This window comes from Mytilus edulis, chromosome 7 (genome assembly GCF_963676685.1).
Source record: "Mytilus edulis chromosome 7, xbMytEdul2.2, whole genome shotgun sequence".
In the NCBI taxonomy this organism is placed as follows: domain Eukaryota; kingdom Metazoa; phylum Mollusca; class Bivalvia; order Mytilida; family Mytilidae; genus Mytilus; species Mytilus edulis.
In genome coordinates, this window is record NC_092350.1 from 70480225 (window position 1) to 70501186 (window position 20962).

Sequence of the window (20962 nt, forward strand, 5' to 3'; positions counted from 1 at the left end):
ACCTTGGTCAAGTTGTATAAATTTGTATTTGCGCTAAATGGACAAAGTTTTGTAATTTACTCATATTACAACAGCAATAGGAGGATTTTTATAATTTTGTTACTAATGATCAATGTCATTACATGATGATAATGCTGAATTCTGAAGCGTAAATGAATTGCCCTGCATTACGAATGCTCGAAACAAAAAATAACAAAAACAGGTAATTTCTGTACAAAGCAGGACATTTATGATCAAATCAGATAAATATATATTTATTTTGTTATTGTTCTTTTTTTCAACTGAGATTTCAGTAAAAAAAAAAATGGTATAAGTCATATAAGTACCAAAACGGGTTCTTGATAATATTTGTCATCCAACAGAGGTAAAATTCTAGTTACTGAAAAAAAAATCATTTGGTCAGTCTGATGTGCTTTTATTTATTTACCCTCAATATAAAATGGTCAACCAGAGTTGATAAAGCTTGTCAGGTTGTACATGATCAAATGAGACGGATAAAGTATGGTCAATTTCTAATAAGTAAAGTTTTCCCTCAGGAAGTTGTGAATGACTTTGAAATTATAACATGTATAAGCAAAACAGGTTTTACATTCGAATAGAAATTGCAACTAGACACTTGGAAATCTTAAATAATTTTTAAATACAGACTTTCTTTATGAGTTATGTTACTGATAAATCGACACATCTATGAAATGAAATGACAGGATCGATCTGCTTACTCACCCGGAAAAATTATATCACCCCCTATGAATTGGAGGGTCATATTGCTCAGTCTTTAGTTTCCAAAATTACCTGTTGTGTAATTTTTGTAACCATCGTCTGGTCTGTTTATTTTTGATTTATGAGTGCAAATGTCCTATTGATACCGTTCGCCTGTATTTTGCATAGCGTGTAAAGGGAAACCATAGGAATGAACAATTAGAATTTTTTCACATATGTTTTCATTAATTGGTATTTCATTGGTAGAATTTTGCTATTTACAAGAAAGATAGAAAATAAAACGTTGTATTGGTAAAGTTAAAATCATCCCTTAAAATTTTTATTGTTGTCGTCACGTGTTTCGTTGACCGTTAAGAAAGAACTACTTCTTATTGTTGTCACCACTTTTTCCAGAAAGTACTGAATAAGACTGTACATTCAAAAGCAACATGACGAATGCCACAAGAAGAGCAGATTAGATAACCTTCATTGACCCTGAAAACACGACCATTTTTGGGGCAATTTGTTTTGCTCAATATTAAGGTTTCTATATGTTGTTTATCCTTAGTCGGGTATTTTTCAACCGCTTTGTCATTTGTTTTCTTTTGTAATAAAAAGAAAAACTTTTGAAATAAATACATGCTTTGATCACATCTTTTGACTTTTTTCTTCGTTTAAGGGGGTACCCAACACTATACCCCAAAAAATTCCTGTCGTTTAATTTTTCTTAATTTTTTTTCATTGATAAACTAGGCCAACCTTAACATCTTGTAAAAATTTTAAAAGATTTGAACCATAGGTTTAAAAGATTTGGCAATTCAAATATGGCATCTTTTACATACTAGTATCGGCCAAAATTGGAAGTTTCTGAAATATGGGTATAGGGTTGAATTTGTAAAATAAAAAATACTTAATCCTTAATTGACAATAGCATAGCTAATAATGATAGCTGAGGAGAATATTAGTTCACTGATACCCCCTTCTTGTTAGTTTTTTTATTCTGGTTAAAAAAAATTGTCAGAACTTTAAGAGGGCGTATCAGAATTAGCCCCTAAAAGTGAAGGCTGTGCTTCTAGTATTTGAAGAAGAATTTTTTTTTTGAAAAAAAATGTGTCGTTTAATTTTTTCATAAAACTAAGCATTTGGAGTGCTATACTAGTCGGTTGTTCTTGCAAAAATTTTTAAAAATTTAACCGTTAGAATTTTTGGAATTTAAGTTTAAATTAGGCCCCACCCTCAAAATTGGTTCATTAAATAAGAGCAAAATCTATTCAAAAAGTACATAATGGCCATAATTTTGTTTGTCTTTTGAACTAGGTCTTAGCTATTTGGCATGTGGATGTATCATCACAGGGTTAAGTGTCTGGCATCATGATGACCTTTGTGTGACCTTCAAATGTGACCTCAAGGTCAAATTTATGGGTGTTTTTCCGTGAAAACACAACCATGTAGGCCATAACTTCTTTGCCTTTTGACCTAGGCCTTACATCTTTGGCATGTGGATGTATCACCATGAGGTGGTGTGCCTTCTTAAAATTTTGACCTTCATATGACCTGGAACTTTGACCTCAAGAACGATATATATGTGTTTTTTTTGGTAAGAAACACTTGTACAGGCCATGACTTTCATGTAGTTATGAATTCATATTTATTTTAAAAAAATCATATAACAAAAGCTTTAATCGACCATACAACAATAAAGACACATTTTATGACATTTCAAGCCATTCAAAGCACACGGAATTCATAATGGACATGTAGTCACATAGAATTGTTTGAAAAGGGAATCGTTTCTATTGAAGCGCAGTGTACGTACTTAAATACTCAACAGACAGCGAAGTGAAAACTTTCTAGGAATCAAACAATAGGAGGAGTTATGCCAAATAACTATATACCAATAAAGGGACTGACGGACAGGAGTAAAAAAAAATCCCCCCCCCCGCCCCAAACCGACAATCAGTTGCAGGGGGAACAAAATGATGTAATTGATTTGAGATACGAGCTGTTGAAATTAAAAGCATGACACACCAAAAGTACACATGATACATAGGCAAAAGCTTTAAAGTTGGCAGATGCTTTACATGATCAAGATTTCAATTTATTGGTGGTTTGGCCAGATTCAAAACATAACGTCAAAACCATTGGTGCAAAGAATTACGGCTTATGAGAGATGAAACAGAGCTGACTATGCAAAATCCTTATACTGTTAAATAAAGTTCGTAAAACATAGACCATTTTTTAGTATTTCTGCAGAGGTTTATAAATATGACAATTAGATACAACGGATTTTTAATTAAAAGCACGACAGTTACAAGTTTCACATTATTTTTGGGCCCCTTATAATGATAGAGAATGATTACTCTATTCGGTAATAATCTTGAATTGAGACTTGAAAATAAACATTTTCACTTGTCACTTGCAATAACATCACACTTTCTTTTTTATATTTATTTCAAAATTGCATTTGATAAAAAAAAAATTGGAAAGATACACAAACATGACAATGGAACAACAAAAGAAAATAGCAAATTTTGCTATCCCTTCGAAATTGAAGTTTGATAAAGCAAAAATAACATGTTCTATTTATATCATACATGTGTAGTTTCATTTTCAACTATGATTCTAAATATAGACTTTACTTTCCATAAAATTGCGGACGGAATAGAAGACATCCGTTAATTTTCTACACATGTCAAGATAAAGGTTGGAAAAAGATACTGGAAAGATACATTTTTTTTTAGATGAATTAAGAAAGCAAAAATATGTGTAGTGTTTTTTGGACTGAATGAGATGTTTTTTTCTTCTTTTTGCCTTGTTCCGTGACATTTTAATGATGCACTGGTGGTTTAGTATCCCTCTGGGTATCTTCAAACTTTTTACATGAATATAAATCATTCAATAAAATATTCAATTGCACTTTAAATAATATGACAGCAATTATAAAATCATGAAGTATTCGTAATCTTTTTTATATTACTGTACTACATGTATTACTAAGGCCATAGTGTATTTTATTTAAAAATACTAGTTTGGTTTATCAAAAAAAAGTATGAGAAGACAATTCAGTTTTGATTTAATCAAGTCGATAAGAAGATCTACGAACATATTAAGCATTGTGAAATTGTCCAGGGATTCTTATTTATTTGGTTAAAATTTTATTGTCGGAGGGAGCTACCATTTGAGAGAAGGGTAGGAGGGGTCCTGATCCCGAAATCTCTGCTTAAAAACATGAAATCTCGAGGTCCCGAATTTAGATAAATTTAAATCCTGACATCCCGACATCCGAAAATAGAATTTCGGATCTCGAAAGGGTCAATCCCTAAATCTTAACATTAGAAACACTCGATCCCGGAGTCCCGATAAAGGTCATATCCACCCTCATTTGAGGAGGGGGGCTTGGATGAAATTTGAAAAAGGCAAGACAGGCTTTGAAACAAACAAGCGCAGGGTCAGTAATTTAGCATAACAGGATGACAATTTATGGAAACAATTTCAGTAAACTAATGAAAATTACAGGTCCGCAAAGAATGAAAAATAATGCAGGACAATATAATGATGAGTTCAACTATAAAAAAAAATGCAGGACAAAGTTTTATAAATCCTAGCCCTCCCCCCCCCTAATATCAAATGGTAGCATCCTTAGACATTTTGCACTTTATTTCATTTTATTTAAGACCTACATGTAGGCATTGCCAAGTAAAAAACGAAACAGTTATGGTCCCTTCTCTTTCTGTTTCCCTCCTTTTCAAACGTCCTTGTTTTCTTTTGGTAAATTTATTTCACTTTGAAATTTCCCTATTATGTCTCATTGAAGGTTCATTTATTGAAAATGATTAACTTTAAATGATTTTTTTAGGATTAAATGAATAACAAAGGGTGTACAGCTGGTCTTAGCAATAATGTAAACATTCTGATCATCATCTTTTAAAAGCTTGCATATTGCACATAATTTTAAAACGCAGCAATGAATCAGACTATGAAAAAGAGTTATCTTTTCTTAGGTGTTCTGTACCCCCTTAAGCAGGCATTCGTAGTGGAAAAGAAAGTAGTAGAAAAGAGGGAATAAAAAAGAGGGGAATCTTACCTTATGACAATGATCAAGACTTATCCTTATTCTTATTTCTTCCATTTCTTTTAATGGACATTAAGGAAGCAATCAAATGTAACGTCTAAATTGCCAGCAAACATTACTTATTTTTATATGCTGGCAAATGGATGCTTCAGCAAGGGTTAAATTTTGTTCGAGAGTAGTCATTAAACTGACCTCAGAAATAGGGCCCTGATCAGATAGTTAAACAAGAAGATCTATCAGACATATAATTTATTCTTCAAGTTAAACGTCAACTCCAGGTTTTCCTTTCCAATTTTGTCTTTTTCATTTGTAAATTTTTAAATGATATAGTCTGCAATCTTATACCTGGTTGAATACTTTTGGTAGCTATAATTTCATTTATTCAATAGAGCATAAAATGTTAAACAATTCAACATGAACTCATGTAATTGTTATGTATTCGATAAATTTTAGTAGTAATTATTTCTATATATCAGTCGAATCTTTATCATTTAAGCAGAATTCGATATAGCCACACCAATCTATTATGGGTTTTCTGTACGCTTTTCGAAGGTTGACAGTTTGTAAATCTTTAATAAAAAATCAATAACACAGATAAGACAAAGGAAGACCTCTTTAATATAAAGGCTGTTAAAATCTCCTCGCCCACCGAGGTCGTTGATCTTAACATCTCTCTGAGTTTGTATATCTATTTTGGTCAATATTACCTTACCATTGAACATTTACTATTACTAAAATTAAGTACATATAGTAGGTCTTTTCAAGATCTTGATAAAATCGAAAATGTATAAAAGAATAAAATGATTAATACAAACCTTCAATGTAAAGTAGTGGTGTATTTATGATAACAGTGAGATATTATATGCAATCACATGACGTTAAATATGTAACTGGTCATAAGATAGATAAGATAACTTAATATGAGTATTGGCCAAGGTAATGTTGTACTTTTACGTACATTTGTATAAGGTCGTCCATATAAAGACTTGAACTAACTATGTACATTTCAGAGGCTTGTCTTGAATTTGTACCTTTTAAACTGCATAACGATACTTATTGGAAAGATATGTTGAAAACTGGACACTTTCAAATCAGAATTGCAAGGCGTTAATGATTTTTATTACAACAATCGGTATTTGAATTGTAATCTGTTATAAATACCTTATTTTTTTAATTTATTTTTTATTTTACATAAGAATCTAATAAACATGACTAAATTAAATTCAAACGCGAAAACATATATCTCTTTTATATGTACTACACATTTTAAATAATAAAAATGCAATGCAGGTATGTCAATTTAGATCTTATGCTAACCGTAAATGTAGGTACCACAAATGTGTTGCTCTAATCCCATTTGCATAATTTTTATTTCAAAAGTAAAATGTATCTTCGTTGCTATATTACTTAAAATTATTGTCTAAATGATTTTCAGGGAACATTTGAAAAGTTTGATTATCACGAGTCGCTTAATCTACATAGTGAAAAAAGTGAGTGAACACCTCTTGGTCAAAAGTTGTCTTGGAATGTGGTTATTATGCATTTCATTCCACACGTGAAAGGTCGTCTGTCTCGCATAAATTTAAAGATTGATAATGTTCAAAACCTATTGTGTTGAACAAACAATGAAAGATTTTTATTTTTGGTTAGAGTAAAGCGTTGTATTTTTATTTCGTGGTTGTATAAGACATACCATATATAGATATAGGAAGATATGGTATGAGTGCAAATGCGGTAACTCCTCATCAAATTAACAATTTATCAAATTAATGATCATAGGTCAAGGTACGACCTTCAACACTGAGCCTTGGCTCACACCGAACAGCAAGTTATGAAGGGCCCCTTAAATTACAAGTGTAAAACCATTCAAACGGGAAAAACAACCGTCTAATCTATATAAAAAAGTAGTCAGAAACACGTACGAACTATATAAACAGACGACAACTACTGTACATCAGATTACTGACTTAGGTCAGGTACAAACATTTGCAACGAGATTAAAAATTTTAATGGTTTCAAAGCTTCGGTTCTAAAAAAAATATTTTACCAGCACACGCAGAAAGACACACCAATGAATGTCAATCGGAAGGCTTAACTCAATCAAAAACGCAAATTAACACGCAATGAATGAATAAATTTGATATGTGATACTTGAATGCATATATTATAGTTAATAAAGATTTTAGGGGATAAATAGTTAAGCATGTTAAGGTCAGAAGTAAATTTAAACAAGGTTAAACAATGTTAAAGTATGATACCAATGTGAAATAAGGATAGGTTTTTGTGTCTTATATTAAATTAAACAGTTCTTGCTAATAATAGGAACACACTGCCATAATATCACTACAAATGAAAACAAACGTGACAAAAAAAATTACAATCTTGAGTTTGAATAATTGAGTGCACATGTATTCATCATTTTCATGTTATCAATGTTTGTTTTAATAATCAAATGACGAATGTAAATAACACTCTACTACTGGTCTTATGATTGATAAGTTAACTTATCATATACTTAGACTAAATAACATATGATTTTAACTGTATGATAATAACATTAAATTAACGTAAAGTTTATATTTTACGAATTGGTGCTTAGCGGGCTGATATGAAAAGTTTATCACATGCTTCGATTGTTATCACATGCCTTTCCGTAACGTTATCACATGGCATTCCGGTGATACTCGGTAAATTCCGGAAAATACACCTCAATGCTACGTTTTCATTGAAAAACATTACAAAGTAGTGTACAAAACAATTATTTGAATACTGGAAAGTAAATTGTGTAAAATAATAAAATTGAATTAAAAAAAAATATATATTAAATAAATGCATTTTTTAAGTTTTTCTGATTTAGAAAGTTTCTTTAAAAAAGTTGACTTTTCCAAACAATGTTCATTATGTATATTGTTGAATTATTATTTTTTTCGTCCATATTAAAATGTGTTTTTTTTTCTTTGTTGAGGCATATGATCGAAAGATTTCATATTGAATGTATCTAATTTTGGGTCCGACATCCGTGAACTTTTTACTCTTTCAACTTCTTTTCGGGAACCACGTAAAAGGATCAAATTATAAATCTGTTATTTTTCTCTACTGTTGAAGCATATGATAAAAAGATCATAACATGTCATTTTTCATATCGCATGTATTATCAGCCCTCGGTCAATATCAGCCCTCGAGCCATGCGGCTCTTGGGCCAGTGATATTGAACCTAGGGCTGATAATACATGCGATATAAAAAATGACATGTAATAATCTGATATTACTATATGAGTATATATACATATGTCAAGGTGAAATTGCATGTTTATGTTTACCTTATTGGAGTCTTTCAAATTACGACCCAAATACTTTTTATATGGCAAGTTTATGTGTTGGTTCTATATTGTATATCATCGAACCTTGTGTTATATATGTGCACAGTCGGATTTTTGATGAGTCGAGAACAATAGAGCCGTAATTGTCAAAGTAATCTAAGTGACTAAATCAAAAGTTGGTGGATGCTCACACTGATAAATAAGTTCAGAAACTCACGATGAAGTTTAACAAAGAAAGGCTTCAGGCGCACAAAGCAAAGAATAAATTATATTTGTTACATCATCACATTTCTACTTACATAATGTACAAGACGACTGCATTATATAGATCAAAATTTGTCAGTACTACGCATCACATATTCTATAACTGAAAAGATATAAGAAGATTTTCAAACAGATATTTAGTTCAGCAGATTCAAGGAAGGCAGGCAGACTTCCCGTCATAGCTAAATTGTTTACTCATGGTGAACTGAAAACATAAGAACCCTAATTTGATTATATTTCTGTGTTTTGTAGACGGGTTTTGCCTTTTGTCATTCTATGCTTATTCTTTGCCACGTTGTGATCTGCTCTCCTTCGATTTTCAGAACGTTTCATTGGTATCTGTCGTCTCATTTTTTTTTTGGCATAATAAACACGGTACACCTTAGAAATGTAATTAAACAATGCTTATAAAGTAAAGGTAGAAACTTTCTCAGTACAATGTGTTTTTTTTTGGGGGGGGGGGGGGTCCTTGTGTGTTCTATCATCTGGAGCATTTAACAGTTTAAAATACATTACCTTTTTTTGCTCTTACTTAGAAACTGTTATGTTTTTGTTTTGTTTAAGGTTATTCTTTTTTATTGTCAGCTTCAGGTCGATATTTCCAAAACGCCCAATTTTGCAATTATAACTTTAACTTTACTAAACGTGAAAGATTTAAAAAGTAAGGAATTATCAGAAGAGGGATGTTCTTTTATGTTCGCATATATAAATAAGTTGGTCGTGTCAATCGGTTCTTATCAAGAGGCATATATAACTTGACCGCGATATGTATTTACTTGTACGGCTCTGCGACAATATTCACTTGTTTTTATCTATCCAGTTTGGTAGTTGATAAAAGGGTTGTTTGCATATTAGATACATGCATTAATACAAATATAAATAAATAGTGCATTTTGATACTGAACGTTATGTTTTATAATATCGGACTCTGACTTCTTTTAAACTGAGTTTTACTGTGACTATTACTGTGTGTGTGTGTTTATATTGCTTTGAGGTATAGGAAAAATGTTGGTATCTAACAAAACATGCCCAGCCTTATTTCTTCATATGTACAATGTCACGCTAGAATTATCATTGTTAGTCTTGATTTTTTTTTAGATTTTGGTTCAGTTAAATCATTCGGAGTTTAGTGTAACATTTACTGAACTAGTTTGATTAAGAGTCAACTGAAGCCCGTCCCCGATACGGAATTATCTTGCTATGTGGAAGACCCATTGTCTGTTGTTTAGATTTCTGTGACACATGACCGTCTTTTATATCCAATTTGACCTCAACATAGCATGTATTTTTATTATGAAATATCCATTAAAACGTGTTTGTTTTTGGTGATATTAATACATTATTCATAAAAAAGAATTACGAAATTAATACCAATTAGACAGCAAACCGTAAACATAATAAACCGTTTATGTCGTATCGTTTATTCATTTCTACCATTTTGATTTGATCTTTGGGTATGGGATCGAGCTCAATTAAGTTGTACGATAACCGGCATAGAGACAAACAAATATGTACAAGGAAAATACAGAAAAAATGAAAAATAAAATTGGGTACGGTTTGAATCTTATATACCAAAATTATAACAGAGGGTGTTCTGTGAGGGAAAAATATGCATTATTTGATTACCATGATTATGTGGAATAATTTGTTATTTCTCTTTATTTAAATCACTGCAGAAGACGATAATTGATTAAACACATAAATTGTAGTATTTACTGTCCGCTTGGTCACACTGATAAACTATATAGTTTGTTTTTTTAGTCAGATATTTGTTAGCCCTCTTTTGTTTCTATCACTCAATAGTCTACAACACAACTAAAACCTGACATGGGGGGATGTCAAAGTATTTTCCAAAAAATGCCCTAAAAGATATTTAGAGAAGCATGTAACCTTCCCATTTACGTTCATATTTATTTGTACATGATAATGTATGTTAAAAGTAAATTATGTAATATGTTGACAGCAAATTTATACAAAAAGTTTAGATGAACATTTAAAAAAAAACTGGATAAAAAAACTGGATGATATGCGTTATATAATTCAAAATATTTGACTCTTACTAAACAAACACAGCTAGATAAAACATATTTCACATTCAAATGTGTAGCCAACAATGCGATTTGATGTCACGACTTATATACCTGCAAGTAATTTAGAAGCTTAAAGTTTCAGTATTTTCACTTGATAACAGTTGTTTATCTAAATATTTCTCATTAATAAACACAAAACTTTTAACAATGAAAATTGAATACGAGACAAACATCTTTCAATTTTAGACTCAGTGTCTCTCGGATATTTTTAAAAGCTTTTGTTATTGAACGTACTAAAAGCAGGTATCTATGATGAGTGAATCAAGATCAGAATATTTCACTATTAAGGACCTAGCAAAATAGTCCTGTCCCGTTTCTGTAATCCAACCAGATAAAAAGACTTAATCGTAAAAGTTGGCCCAAAAAAGTATACTCGAAAGAAGACGTCGTTTCCAGTTCCTCTTTAAGCCTGTTGGTGATCCTACAACTTGCTTATCAACAACGCAATTGTGCTTTTCGTTCAACTGCAGTATGCAGAAAGGGAGCTACATGTATTTTGAAATGTATTAATACATTTGTGTACACCTGTGCAATATTATAGAGTACGGGGAAAAAATTCTCCAGATAAACATGGTGGATATCAAATGAAAAACTTTTTATTCTGGATATCTGATATGTATGGTGTAACAATATTCACCCAAGACGTTTCCTTTATATTTATGAACTCTGATTGAAAACACATGGAAATCATTTAACAAAAAGGTTTCCTTGCATTACCTACTACTCAATTATAGTATGTTTGCAAATTAATTTGACTTTAAAACACGTCAATTGATTCAGTGCAAAGTTTAGAAAGTATAATATATTTTTTGACATTGTAAAATGCCGCAATCTCAAACCAGGAACGAATAAATCTATAAGCATATATGAATGTTAAAAAAACATTTCATATACATGTATCATGTATTTGATAATTACAGCAGTCACGTCTTCTTACACAGTTTTAATCTCTCTCAGGTTTGAGCTTTGATTTGAAATATAAAAAGGGGGAACACATTTGCCTACTACATGATACCAAGTATGCGTGACACAGCAAAACAGTATTGTTTTACACTATTTGGTAAATAGTGCGAGTCTCCTAGTGTATCAATTGCAATTAATATAGAAATAAAAATACGGAAAAGGCGTTTCAAGAATGAACGAAATTTTGTGAACTATCAATAAAACTGTACTTTTGCGCTTTCAACAAAATTATAGAGAAACGCCCGATTCCTGGTTCAAGTCACACCAAATCTTTCATGTTTAGCAACAGAAGCTCGTCAATGAGTCAAAATTTAAAACAATTGTGTAACAATATTCAAACACAGACATTTATTTTGAAGAGCCATATTGTTTCAAAATATTTCTTTCTTTAAAAGCCGAATACAAATGAACTTTTTTGCAACAGTGAGTGCTTCGCTGACATTTCATGGCTTGTTTCATCTGGTAGCTTTTTATTCGATGTTCGAATTAATAAGAAATAGTATAACAAATAGACAAATGTATGGAAGTAACAAAGTTCCTATAAAATATTCTTTAATTATTAGAAGAATACAACAGCGGTTTGACTTACTATAGAGCTAACTATCTTGTTGACAAAAATGCAGTAAAAGTTGGAAAGGACTGCCACCATCAGGGTTTTCGTATGATAATTTTGTTTTAACAATGGCTGCCTTCTGCGCCAGGTTGGTCAGCTGTGAAATGACATGAAGCATTATCAGTACCAAAGCTGTGAGGCAGTGAAATGGAAGTCAATTATCTAACACCTAGGATACAGGCTCTGGGACGTTAGTCTGAATACCATTTTACCTTCAATAATGGTTTTTTTAAGTGTATGTTGACGTGGGTATTGAGTGTACATATGGATTGGTTTCTGCCACCGCAAGTAGTAAGTCGTTGATTCATCTATCAGTGATGTAACGTTGAATATATCGGGTAAAGAGTAACTGACCAATCACGTCTGTTAAGTTGTAACGTCTTAAACTTGGCTCAACGTGTCAAAAAGGAAAACCATCGTTCTGATATAAGTTAAAAACCAGAAACGAGTAACACTTGTAAGCCACATCAACAAAAACAACCACTGGACTTTGACATACCTATTCCTCAGAAGATTGCTGGAGTTGTTGATTTGCCTCTTTAATTAACAACCTCATACTAGATTGTGCACAAATTGGAGATATATATCCTATTGGAAAGTGAAAAGAAGATTTCTGGATAAAGAAAAGACAAAGGATCGGACAAACATTTTAACCTTCAAGTTGACGTTTCAATTTGTATTAAATTTCTCGTTGGTTGCAAACTACACTAATTACCTTGACCTATATCATGCTTTATCTTATAAATTGTGACCTGGATGAAGAATTGTCTCATTGACACTCATACCACATATTCCTTTATATATTTACCAAGCTTATTATAACATGATCAACACCGAGGGTGCCACATGTTGAGCAGGGTCTGTTTACCCTTCCGTTGCACCTGAAATCACATGGTGCTAGATTCGTTTTGTTTGGTCTTTAGTTTTCTCTGTGTACTATAATTTGTCCGTTTTATTGTTTTAAGCAATGGTGTTGTCAGTTTATTTTCGATTTATGAGTTGCAATGTCCTTCTTATACATGTAATATAGAAGAATCAGACAGTTATAAAAACAGTTATCCTTACCCTCCGTCTAACTGGAATAGTGGTCTAATAGCACAACATAAGAACGAACTATTAAAACTAATCGAAAAAGTCACAGGAGCCTGTAATTCAGTGGTTGTCGTTTGTTTATGTGTTACATATTTGTTTTTCGTTCATTTTTTTACATAAATAAGGCCGTTAGTTTTCTCGTTTGAATTGTTTTACATTGTCTTATAGGGACCTTTTATAGCTGACTATATGCGGTATGGGCTTTGCTCATTGTTGAAGGCCGTACGGTGACCTATGATTGTTAATGTTTGTGTCATTTTGGTCTTTTGTGGATAGTTGTCTCATTGGCAATCATACCACATCTTCTTTTTTTTATATTAACTCATCAGGTCGATACAAATAGTAAATGAAACTGAAAAACAGAAAAAAAAGTCAACTGTTTATAGGTACTATATTAACGTCTCTAAAATGAATGGGACTTAGCGAATCGAAATTTCTTTTCAAACATTAATAATATTCTAACATCATTTAACAATAATTTAAAATGGGAAATCAGGTTTTTTGTATGAAATATTTGGACAAATTATTTAGAATATGAAGTAATGTATTGATGGTAAGGAAACGTTTCGAATTAAAAGAACTCGACTGTTGATTTTGAAAAGCTTACTTGATATCAGAGATTTGAAATCTAATCATAAGGAATGAAAAAAATATCTGATTTCCCAAAATACCCTTGTATAAAGGAAGTGTCATACTTTATTAAATTAAACGGAACACAAAATTTGAAACACGATGTCAACACGATAAAAATATTTGAAACAAAACCTTATAAAATAGATTTCCTAAATAGCGTGTTAACTTTTTAAAGTCTTTTTGATAATGTTTCCATTCCAAAACGAAAAAAAGGAGAAATAATTGGAGAATATAAAATAATATATATAACTTAAAACTGCCCTTAATGGTCATTAGCAGTAAAATTCTTGTTAGCCGATTTCAATTAAATTTTAAACATTCATTATTTTCATTTGTAACATACGAAAACGTATAAGCAAGTTATAAAATTATAAGAAACAATATTCATACATGGACTCGATGATATAACTCATTATTTCATGTGCAATTTTGTGTAGATGTCATCTTATTTACCACCAAAGACTGCCGGCGGTCAGATAAGCCGATATAAACATTGACCTAAATAAGACTGTTAGCGACCAAATGCAATTGATTTTTTCGGAAATATTGACACTTTAAACACCAAATTCCCTCACACAAATGCGTCTTTTTAAACATCTTTAATATTATGTAATTTGATAAAAATAAGGAGAAGTTAAATGTTCATATAGTTTTAGACATAACGGTTAAATGCTTATTGTAAAACGTTATGAATATCGTCATCTTGAGTATGGCACATATCAGCATTAACAGAAAAAATAAATACATAAGTTGTATTTTATGTCATGAACAGCTTTATACATTCTAATCAGCCTTCATAATTCCTAATTAAGGTGAAGTGTCTGTTATTAGCCGTTTAACATATTTGTCAGGCAAATCGTTTCATGGAACACAAGAATAGAGTTTTTAAACTTCTTAATTCTTACCAGGAAATAAGAGATGCATTGACAGATGACAGAGTTGTATTCAAACTTATATTCTATATTCTTGATTCTGATTCAAATATTACAACAGATGATAAAAAGGAATTATAGAAAGAAATAGGAAAAGTAGTAAAAGGATAGAAACAAATAATGACGTTAACCAGAAATATCATCTAATAGAAATTCTCATACAAAATGAAATATTATAAGATACTAAATAGAGATCTTAATCTTCATTTAAAAATTCAGAAAAAATGTGCCCGCTGTCAATTGATTTCACTTTCCAGTAAAATTGAGAATGTAAATGGGACAACAACTCGACCATTGAGCAGACAACGGACAAAGGCTACTAGAAAATATGAGCTAAACCTGGTTTAATGGCTAACTAACCCCCTTCTTTATGACACTGTTAAAAATATGGCTGAAAAAGAAGAGAAATAATTGGAGAATATAAAATAATATATATAACTTAAAACTGCCCTTAAAGGGTCATTAGCAGTAAAATTCTTGCTAGCCGATTTCAATTAAATTTTAAACATTTAATATTTTCATATTACCTAAATAAGACTGTTAGCGACCACATGCAATTGAATTTTTTGGAAATATTGATACTTTAAACACCAAATTTCCTCACAAATGCGTCTTTTTAACCATCTTTAATATTATTTGATTTGATAAAAAGAAAAAAGGAGAAGTTACATGTTCATATAGTTTTAGACATAACGGTTAAATGCTTATTGTAAAACGTTATGAATATCGTCATCTTGTGTATGGCACATATCAGTATTAACAGAAACATAAATACATAAGTTGTATTTTATGTCATGAACAGCTTTATACATTCTAATCAGCCTTCACAGTTCCTAATTAAGGTGAAGTGTCTGTTATTAGCCGTTTAACATATTTGTCAGGCAAATCGTTTCATGAAACACAAGAATACAGTTTTTAAACTTCTTAATTCTTACCAGGAAATAAGAGATGCATTAACAGATGACAGAGTTGTATTCAAACTTATATTCTATATTCTTGATTCTGATTCAAATATTACAACAGATGATAAAAAGGAATTATAGAAAGAAATAGGAAAAGTAGTAAAAGGATAGAAACAAATAATGACGTTAACCAGAAATATCATCTAATAGAAATTCTCATACAAAATGAAATATTATAAGATACTAAATAGAGATCTTAATCTTCATTTAAAAATTCAGAAAAAATGTGCCCGCTGTCAATTGATTTCACTTTCCAATAAAATTGAGAATGTAAATGGGACAACAACTCGACCATTGAGCAGACAATTGACAAAGTCTACTAATGGATCTTCAAAACAGCAATAAAATGCTACAACCAGCGGTGTGCTCGAGCTGGTCCCTAAACAAATATGTATACAAGTTTACTGATAAATACAAACAAAGAAACCTCGATGACGTTATTTCACTTAATTATTTAAAGATTGTTAACTTTGTTAACTTCATCAAGAATAAAATGTAATCTACCTTATCTCTAGAATAAAATATGAAAGTTAGCAATGAGGGTAATAAAAGAATTTCATTTTTCTGTTTTTATCATGGTTTGAGTTGCGCAATCTTCGGACTTCTGTGTAAAGATCTGCTATTGTTTCTTTTTTCGTCTTTGCTTTCATTTTCCCATGCTGATTTGTTTTGTTTTGTTTTGCTTTTTTACGTAAAAGTTTGCATTTTTGTCTCGTTATCTTCTCTTTTTTGTAATTCAAATAAATGCTTAGCCAAAACAAGCAATGAACGCATGAACCTATCAAGGAATATTGTAGAGTTTTTGACATATGGAAGTTTTATATGTTACTGATAGAAATTAATTGAACCTTTTGCTATTTTCTATATTTTTAACGTATAACTGACGCCACCTTCATGTTGTGCTTTAATTCAACAACAAGTTCTTTTGGTATTCGTTTGACGTTTTTCCTTTGTATCTTATTATTTTCATAGTTGATAAAACAAATAAAATATAACTTTTATTGAATACACTATTACCTAAATAGGAAATCATATTTAGATTATATTTTCTTTCTGTTGTTGTAAATAAGTAAACAGTAGGCTATCGGTGTTCGAAAGTCATAAATCGATTGAAAGAAAACAGATCCAGTTTACAAACTTAAACCGATGGAAACACAACAACTATAAGAGGGAAGCTAAGAAACAACAGGATCACTGAAGTACTAACATACATAGAAACGAAATATTTGATAACAATTGCCTTATTCTTGACTTGGTATGGAACATTTTAAGAAAATTTGAGTTGAACCTGGTTTAACGGGTAACTAACCCCCTTCTTTATGACACTGTTAAAAATATGGCTGAAATGACAAGAAATTGAGACAGAAATACATCACAAACACGCAATACCTAAATCCGCAATCATATATAGATAATATATTCTTTCTCTTGTGTTTATACCATACCATAATATACAACTATTTTTTTAAAGTTTTCTTTAAGCATCTGTATATCACATTGCAAAACGTGTGTTTAACTTCAATTGAAACAATATCTCACGATTTGTGTAAATGGCATTTGTATATTCAATAGAAAGTCTATGACAGCTATAATAACAATGATACGACAAAAGTCTCCTTAGACGATGATATTTAATTTAGCCGTAAGAAATGTCATAAACATTTGAAAAGTTGGTTCCATTTGCTACTAACAGCTGTTTCCGTGCTTCGTCAAAGAAAAGAGTTGTTGGTCTATTAAGACCATCTTCTTTGGTCAGTATCTGTTTGCATTGTTTTCCATCAGGAGATATGACCACCACATTACACGTGTTCCTTCCAACAACAAAAACATTCCCTTTGTTGTCTATGGTTATTCCTTCGGGACCATCTAAAACTCTTGTCTCTTCGAACTCCCAAACTTGTGCTCCACTGTATGAGCAGCACATTACTTTTTGTTTATCTGGATATGTGAAGAAAATGTTGTCAGCATGCGTTGACACGTATGATAACTGCGATGAGACTGTATTAGAGATTGTAGTGATATTGTAGTCTGAACAAGATACAACATGAAGGTCCTTATCTGCCATACAACAGATTACAGATTTACCATCGTAAGTAATACCGTAAGGATCACCTGGTAAATCAATGAACTTTGTCACTTTTTTCTTGATCAGATCAACAATACTGATACCTGGCTTTTTACTTGAATGTCTAGAAGATACAGCTACTGTAGTATCATCTAAGGACACTAGACTAAACGCGCGGTATGGTTCTTTAAGTTGGATTGCATATTCAACTCCACTGTCGGCATTAACCACCTTAACTCTTCCATTTGTATCTTTGAAATCTGTAAACAGAAATTCACCCTTTTTCGTAACGCAGCATCCAGTAGGGTACATACAGGTTTGGTCAACTTTTCGTTTGAAAACGAGTTTGATATTATTGATTGATACTACTTCTTTTGGAATCAACAATTGGGCTTGTCTTTCTTTCCTTCTATTTAAGTTTATTTCAGTAGAATTACTTTCCTTGACTACAATGGAACAAAATGTTTCAATCATCAGAATATCCTGTATCTTATTATTGATTGCACTTTTTATGTTGATCTTATTGTGATTCTTCTTTTCAATACTGGACTGCAGATGCTTTTCATATTCCGTGGTCTTCGACTGAATTTCCCTCATACATAGGAAGGCTTGCAAAGTTGATGCGTTTTTCTTCGTGTTTTTGATTTCTGATTTCATCTGATTTATCCTCCTTGCTTCATCTTGAAGTGAAGACACAATCGACCGAACGGTTTCACAGCAATCAAATTCAATTTGGTTAAGTTCATTTATGAACTCTTCTTCAAGTTTATTAACATGCTGGATTACCTGTTGTTTTAAGTGACAAACTTGTGCAGCTATTTTCGTCTTTTGATCTGTTATACTTTCCATATTAGATTCTCTGTCTTTACGGATAAGATTGATATAGGTTAATAGGTCTTCAAGGTTCTGCTCCAGGTCAATAAAGGACTCTGAAGTTTTGATGTCTCTTACCCTATCATCAAGTGACGCTATTTTCCCACATGCACCATGCTCCTTTGCACATTTGTTGCATATTGGAGTCTCGTGCTTAATACAGTAAAGTTGAAACATCTCATTGTGATAAACACAATCCTGCCTGATGTCGGTTACAACAGCTGGTAATAGTTGGTAATCAGAAATAGAAATAGTTTGGTGATTCCCTGTTGCCTTTGAAACATTATGATGTTCTCTACAGCTAGAACATAATGGTTCCTCACACTGAATACACCAGTGAGTGGACGTCGAAGTTTGATGTCGAAGATCGCATACTGCACACACTGATGTACAAGAAGCCATTGACGATGGTCCTATCAAAATAAGTTCAAAACTATGTTATAAATTTGTATTTGTGTCATATGTAAACTTTATTAATAAGATTTATACATTTTTTTACAATTTTTTAATTGATTGTTCTATGGTTATAGCACTTCATAAGTTGTGTGCGTCAGACCCGTTTTTCTAAATCTACTTGCACCGGAAACGCTTAAACCCTAAACTATATGCATTATGTAATTATGTAACACGTCAAAATCTGTATTAATGTACACTTAAAAAATGGTGACTGATAATATTATGCAGTCAACTTCTAGAAAGCTCAATACTATATATATATAGCTAGTAACTGAAAATAACATTTAATAAATTCGGTGATTCCGGTGTGTTTGTCTGAATTTATCTACATTGGAAACGCTGAATGTAAAATTAAAAGTTCTTACAAATTATTAACACTAATTACTCTAGTACAAAGATATATGACAAAAAGAGATCTAAAATAAAATATTCAATTCCAAATAACGCCAAGTTTAAAGACTACTAGATTTAACAATTGTGGTTATAACGATAGCAGAGGGACATTCAAACTCATAGATTGAAAGAAAACTGACAACGACATAGCTGAAAAAAGGAAAGTTAAACAATATTTAACTAAACAAAAGATAGAACACTACAGACTAAGCAAAACGTACCCTACAAAAAAACTGGGTAAGTAAGTAAGTAAGAAAATTTTATTTAGAGTCGGCATATATATACATAATAACAGAGAAAACATGAGCTCTGGTGAACTCTTTAACCGACTATCGCATAAAAAAATCTTGCAGCATCATGCAAATACTACCAAGCAAAACTGAAAAAAAACATGCAATATAATGAAAGCAACTATTTGATTTGTGAGCCTCCAGAGTCAAAGTTCATGTGGCAAGTGCCTCTACTTGAAGACCATAAAATATTACAGACTAAAAGCATAAAAACAATAAATAAATAAATATAAGCACTAGCTGATCTCAAGTGCTCCAGGAGTGTAGACAGATCCTACTCCACATGTGGTATCCGTCGTGTCAATCATGTTATTACAATCAGTTAGTAACAAGTATAATTCGGTAGGTCAAACCCGTGAAAAGGGGACAATATTGTAGTTACGATATTAGGAACGTATCCGTTATCATCTGCAAAACAGATATTTCATAACCATCATCAAGAAATAACAATTTTACATTATCGTAACTACAACCCTGTCCTCTTTCCCTCGACATTCCGTATTAGACTTTGTACAGGATTAGTACTAATATTACCAACACGCCTAATCAACACGTGAATTAAACCGGTTTACCGTTCCTGGGCATTTGAGATCACCACCGGTTTTTGCCGGTTCGTTTTGCTCAGTCCTTATTTTTCTATGTTATCATTTAGATCAGCTTTGAAAATTTAATAAACCAGGTCAAATGTATACTAGTATTTATAATCAGTAGGCGACATTTTCTGTTTCAAGGCTGAAATGTACAATTGTTTATTCTCGAGTGTTCTGAAACGTTCAATGAAATAAACAAACCAACATGTATATCATAAACTCATGATGCGTATTCGCTCTTATCATTATAAAAGAAGATAATAACATAAACAGTGATAGAAATTGACATCACAAACCTTCAAAGTTTACCTGTGATCATGGTGATATCGATCACACACCTGTATTTTAAATATACTGAACATGTAAAGAAACGCACTGGAATATTTAAAATCCATCGTTTAAGAAGCTGATTATGGCAAGCTGTTGTGAAATTTATTCCTTATTCATTAATACTAAAAAATCATTTATTAATTTAAAAAATGATGTTTAAATATAATAAAATCATTTTTAATACTGATAAATTGATTTTTTAATATTAAAAAATCCTGTTTTTTTAATATTATAAATGAATTTTTAATATTAAAAAAAATCATCTATTAATATTAAAAAAATATTTGTTTAATATTAAATATTCATTAAGATTTTTTAATATTAA

The 20962-nt window shown here is 31.3% G+C and overlaps 1 protein-coding gene across 2 annotated transcripts; it reads right to left on the bottom strand.

Annotated features, from left to right (window-relative positions):
* Positions 1-16926: 16926 nt before the first annotated feature.
* Positions 16927-20649, bottom strand: LOC139482093 (uncharacterized). Of its 2 annotated transcripts, none has more exons than XM_071265758.1 (2): positions 20604-20649; positions 16927-18991 (listed from the first exon to the last, which is right to left on the bottom strand). In XM_071265758.1, exon 2 carries the CDS (start codon positions 18978-18980, stop codon positions 17277-17279), a length of 1704 nt encoding a protein of 567 aa, XP_071121859.1. In that variant the 5' UTR covers positions 18981-18991; positions 20604-20649; the 3' UTR covers positions 16927-17276. The 2 variants fall into 2 exon arrangements, with proteins under 2 accessions (XP_071121859.1, XP_071121858.1); XM_071265757.1 differs by having other exon boundaries at positions 20617-20643.
* Between the last annotated feature and the right edge of the window lie 313 nt (positions 20650-20962).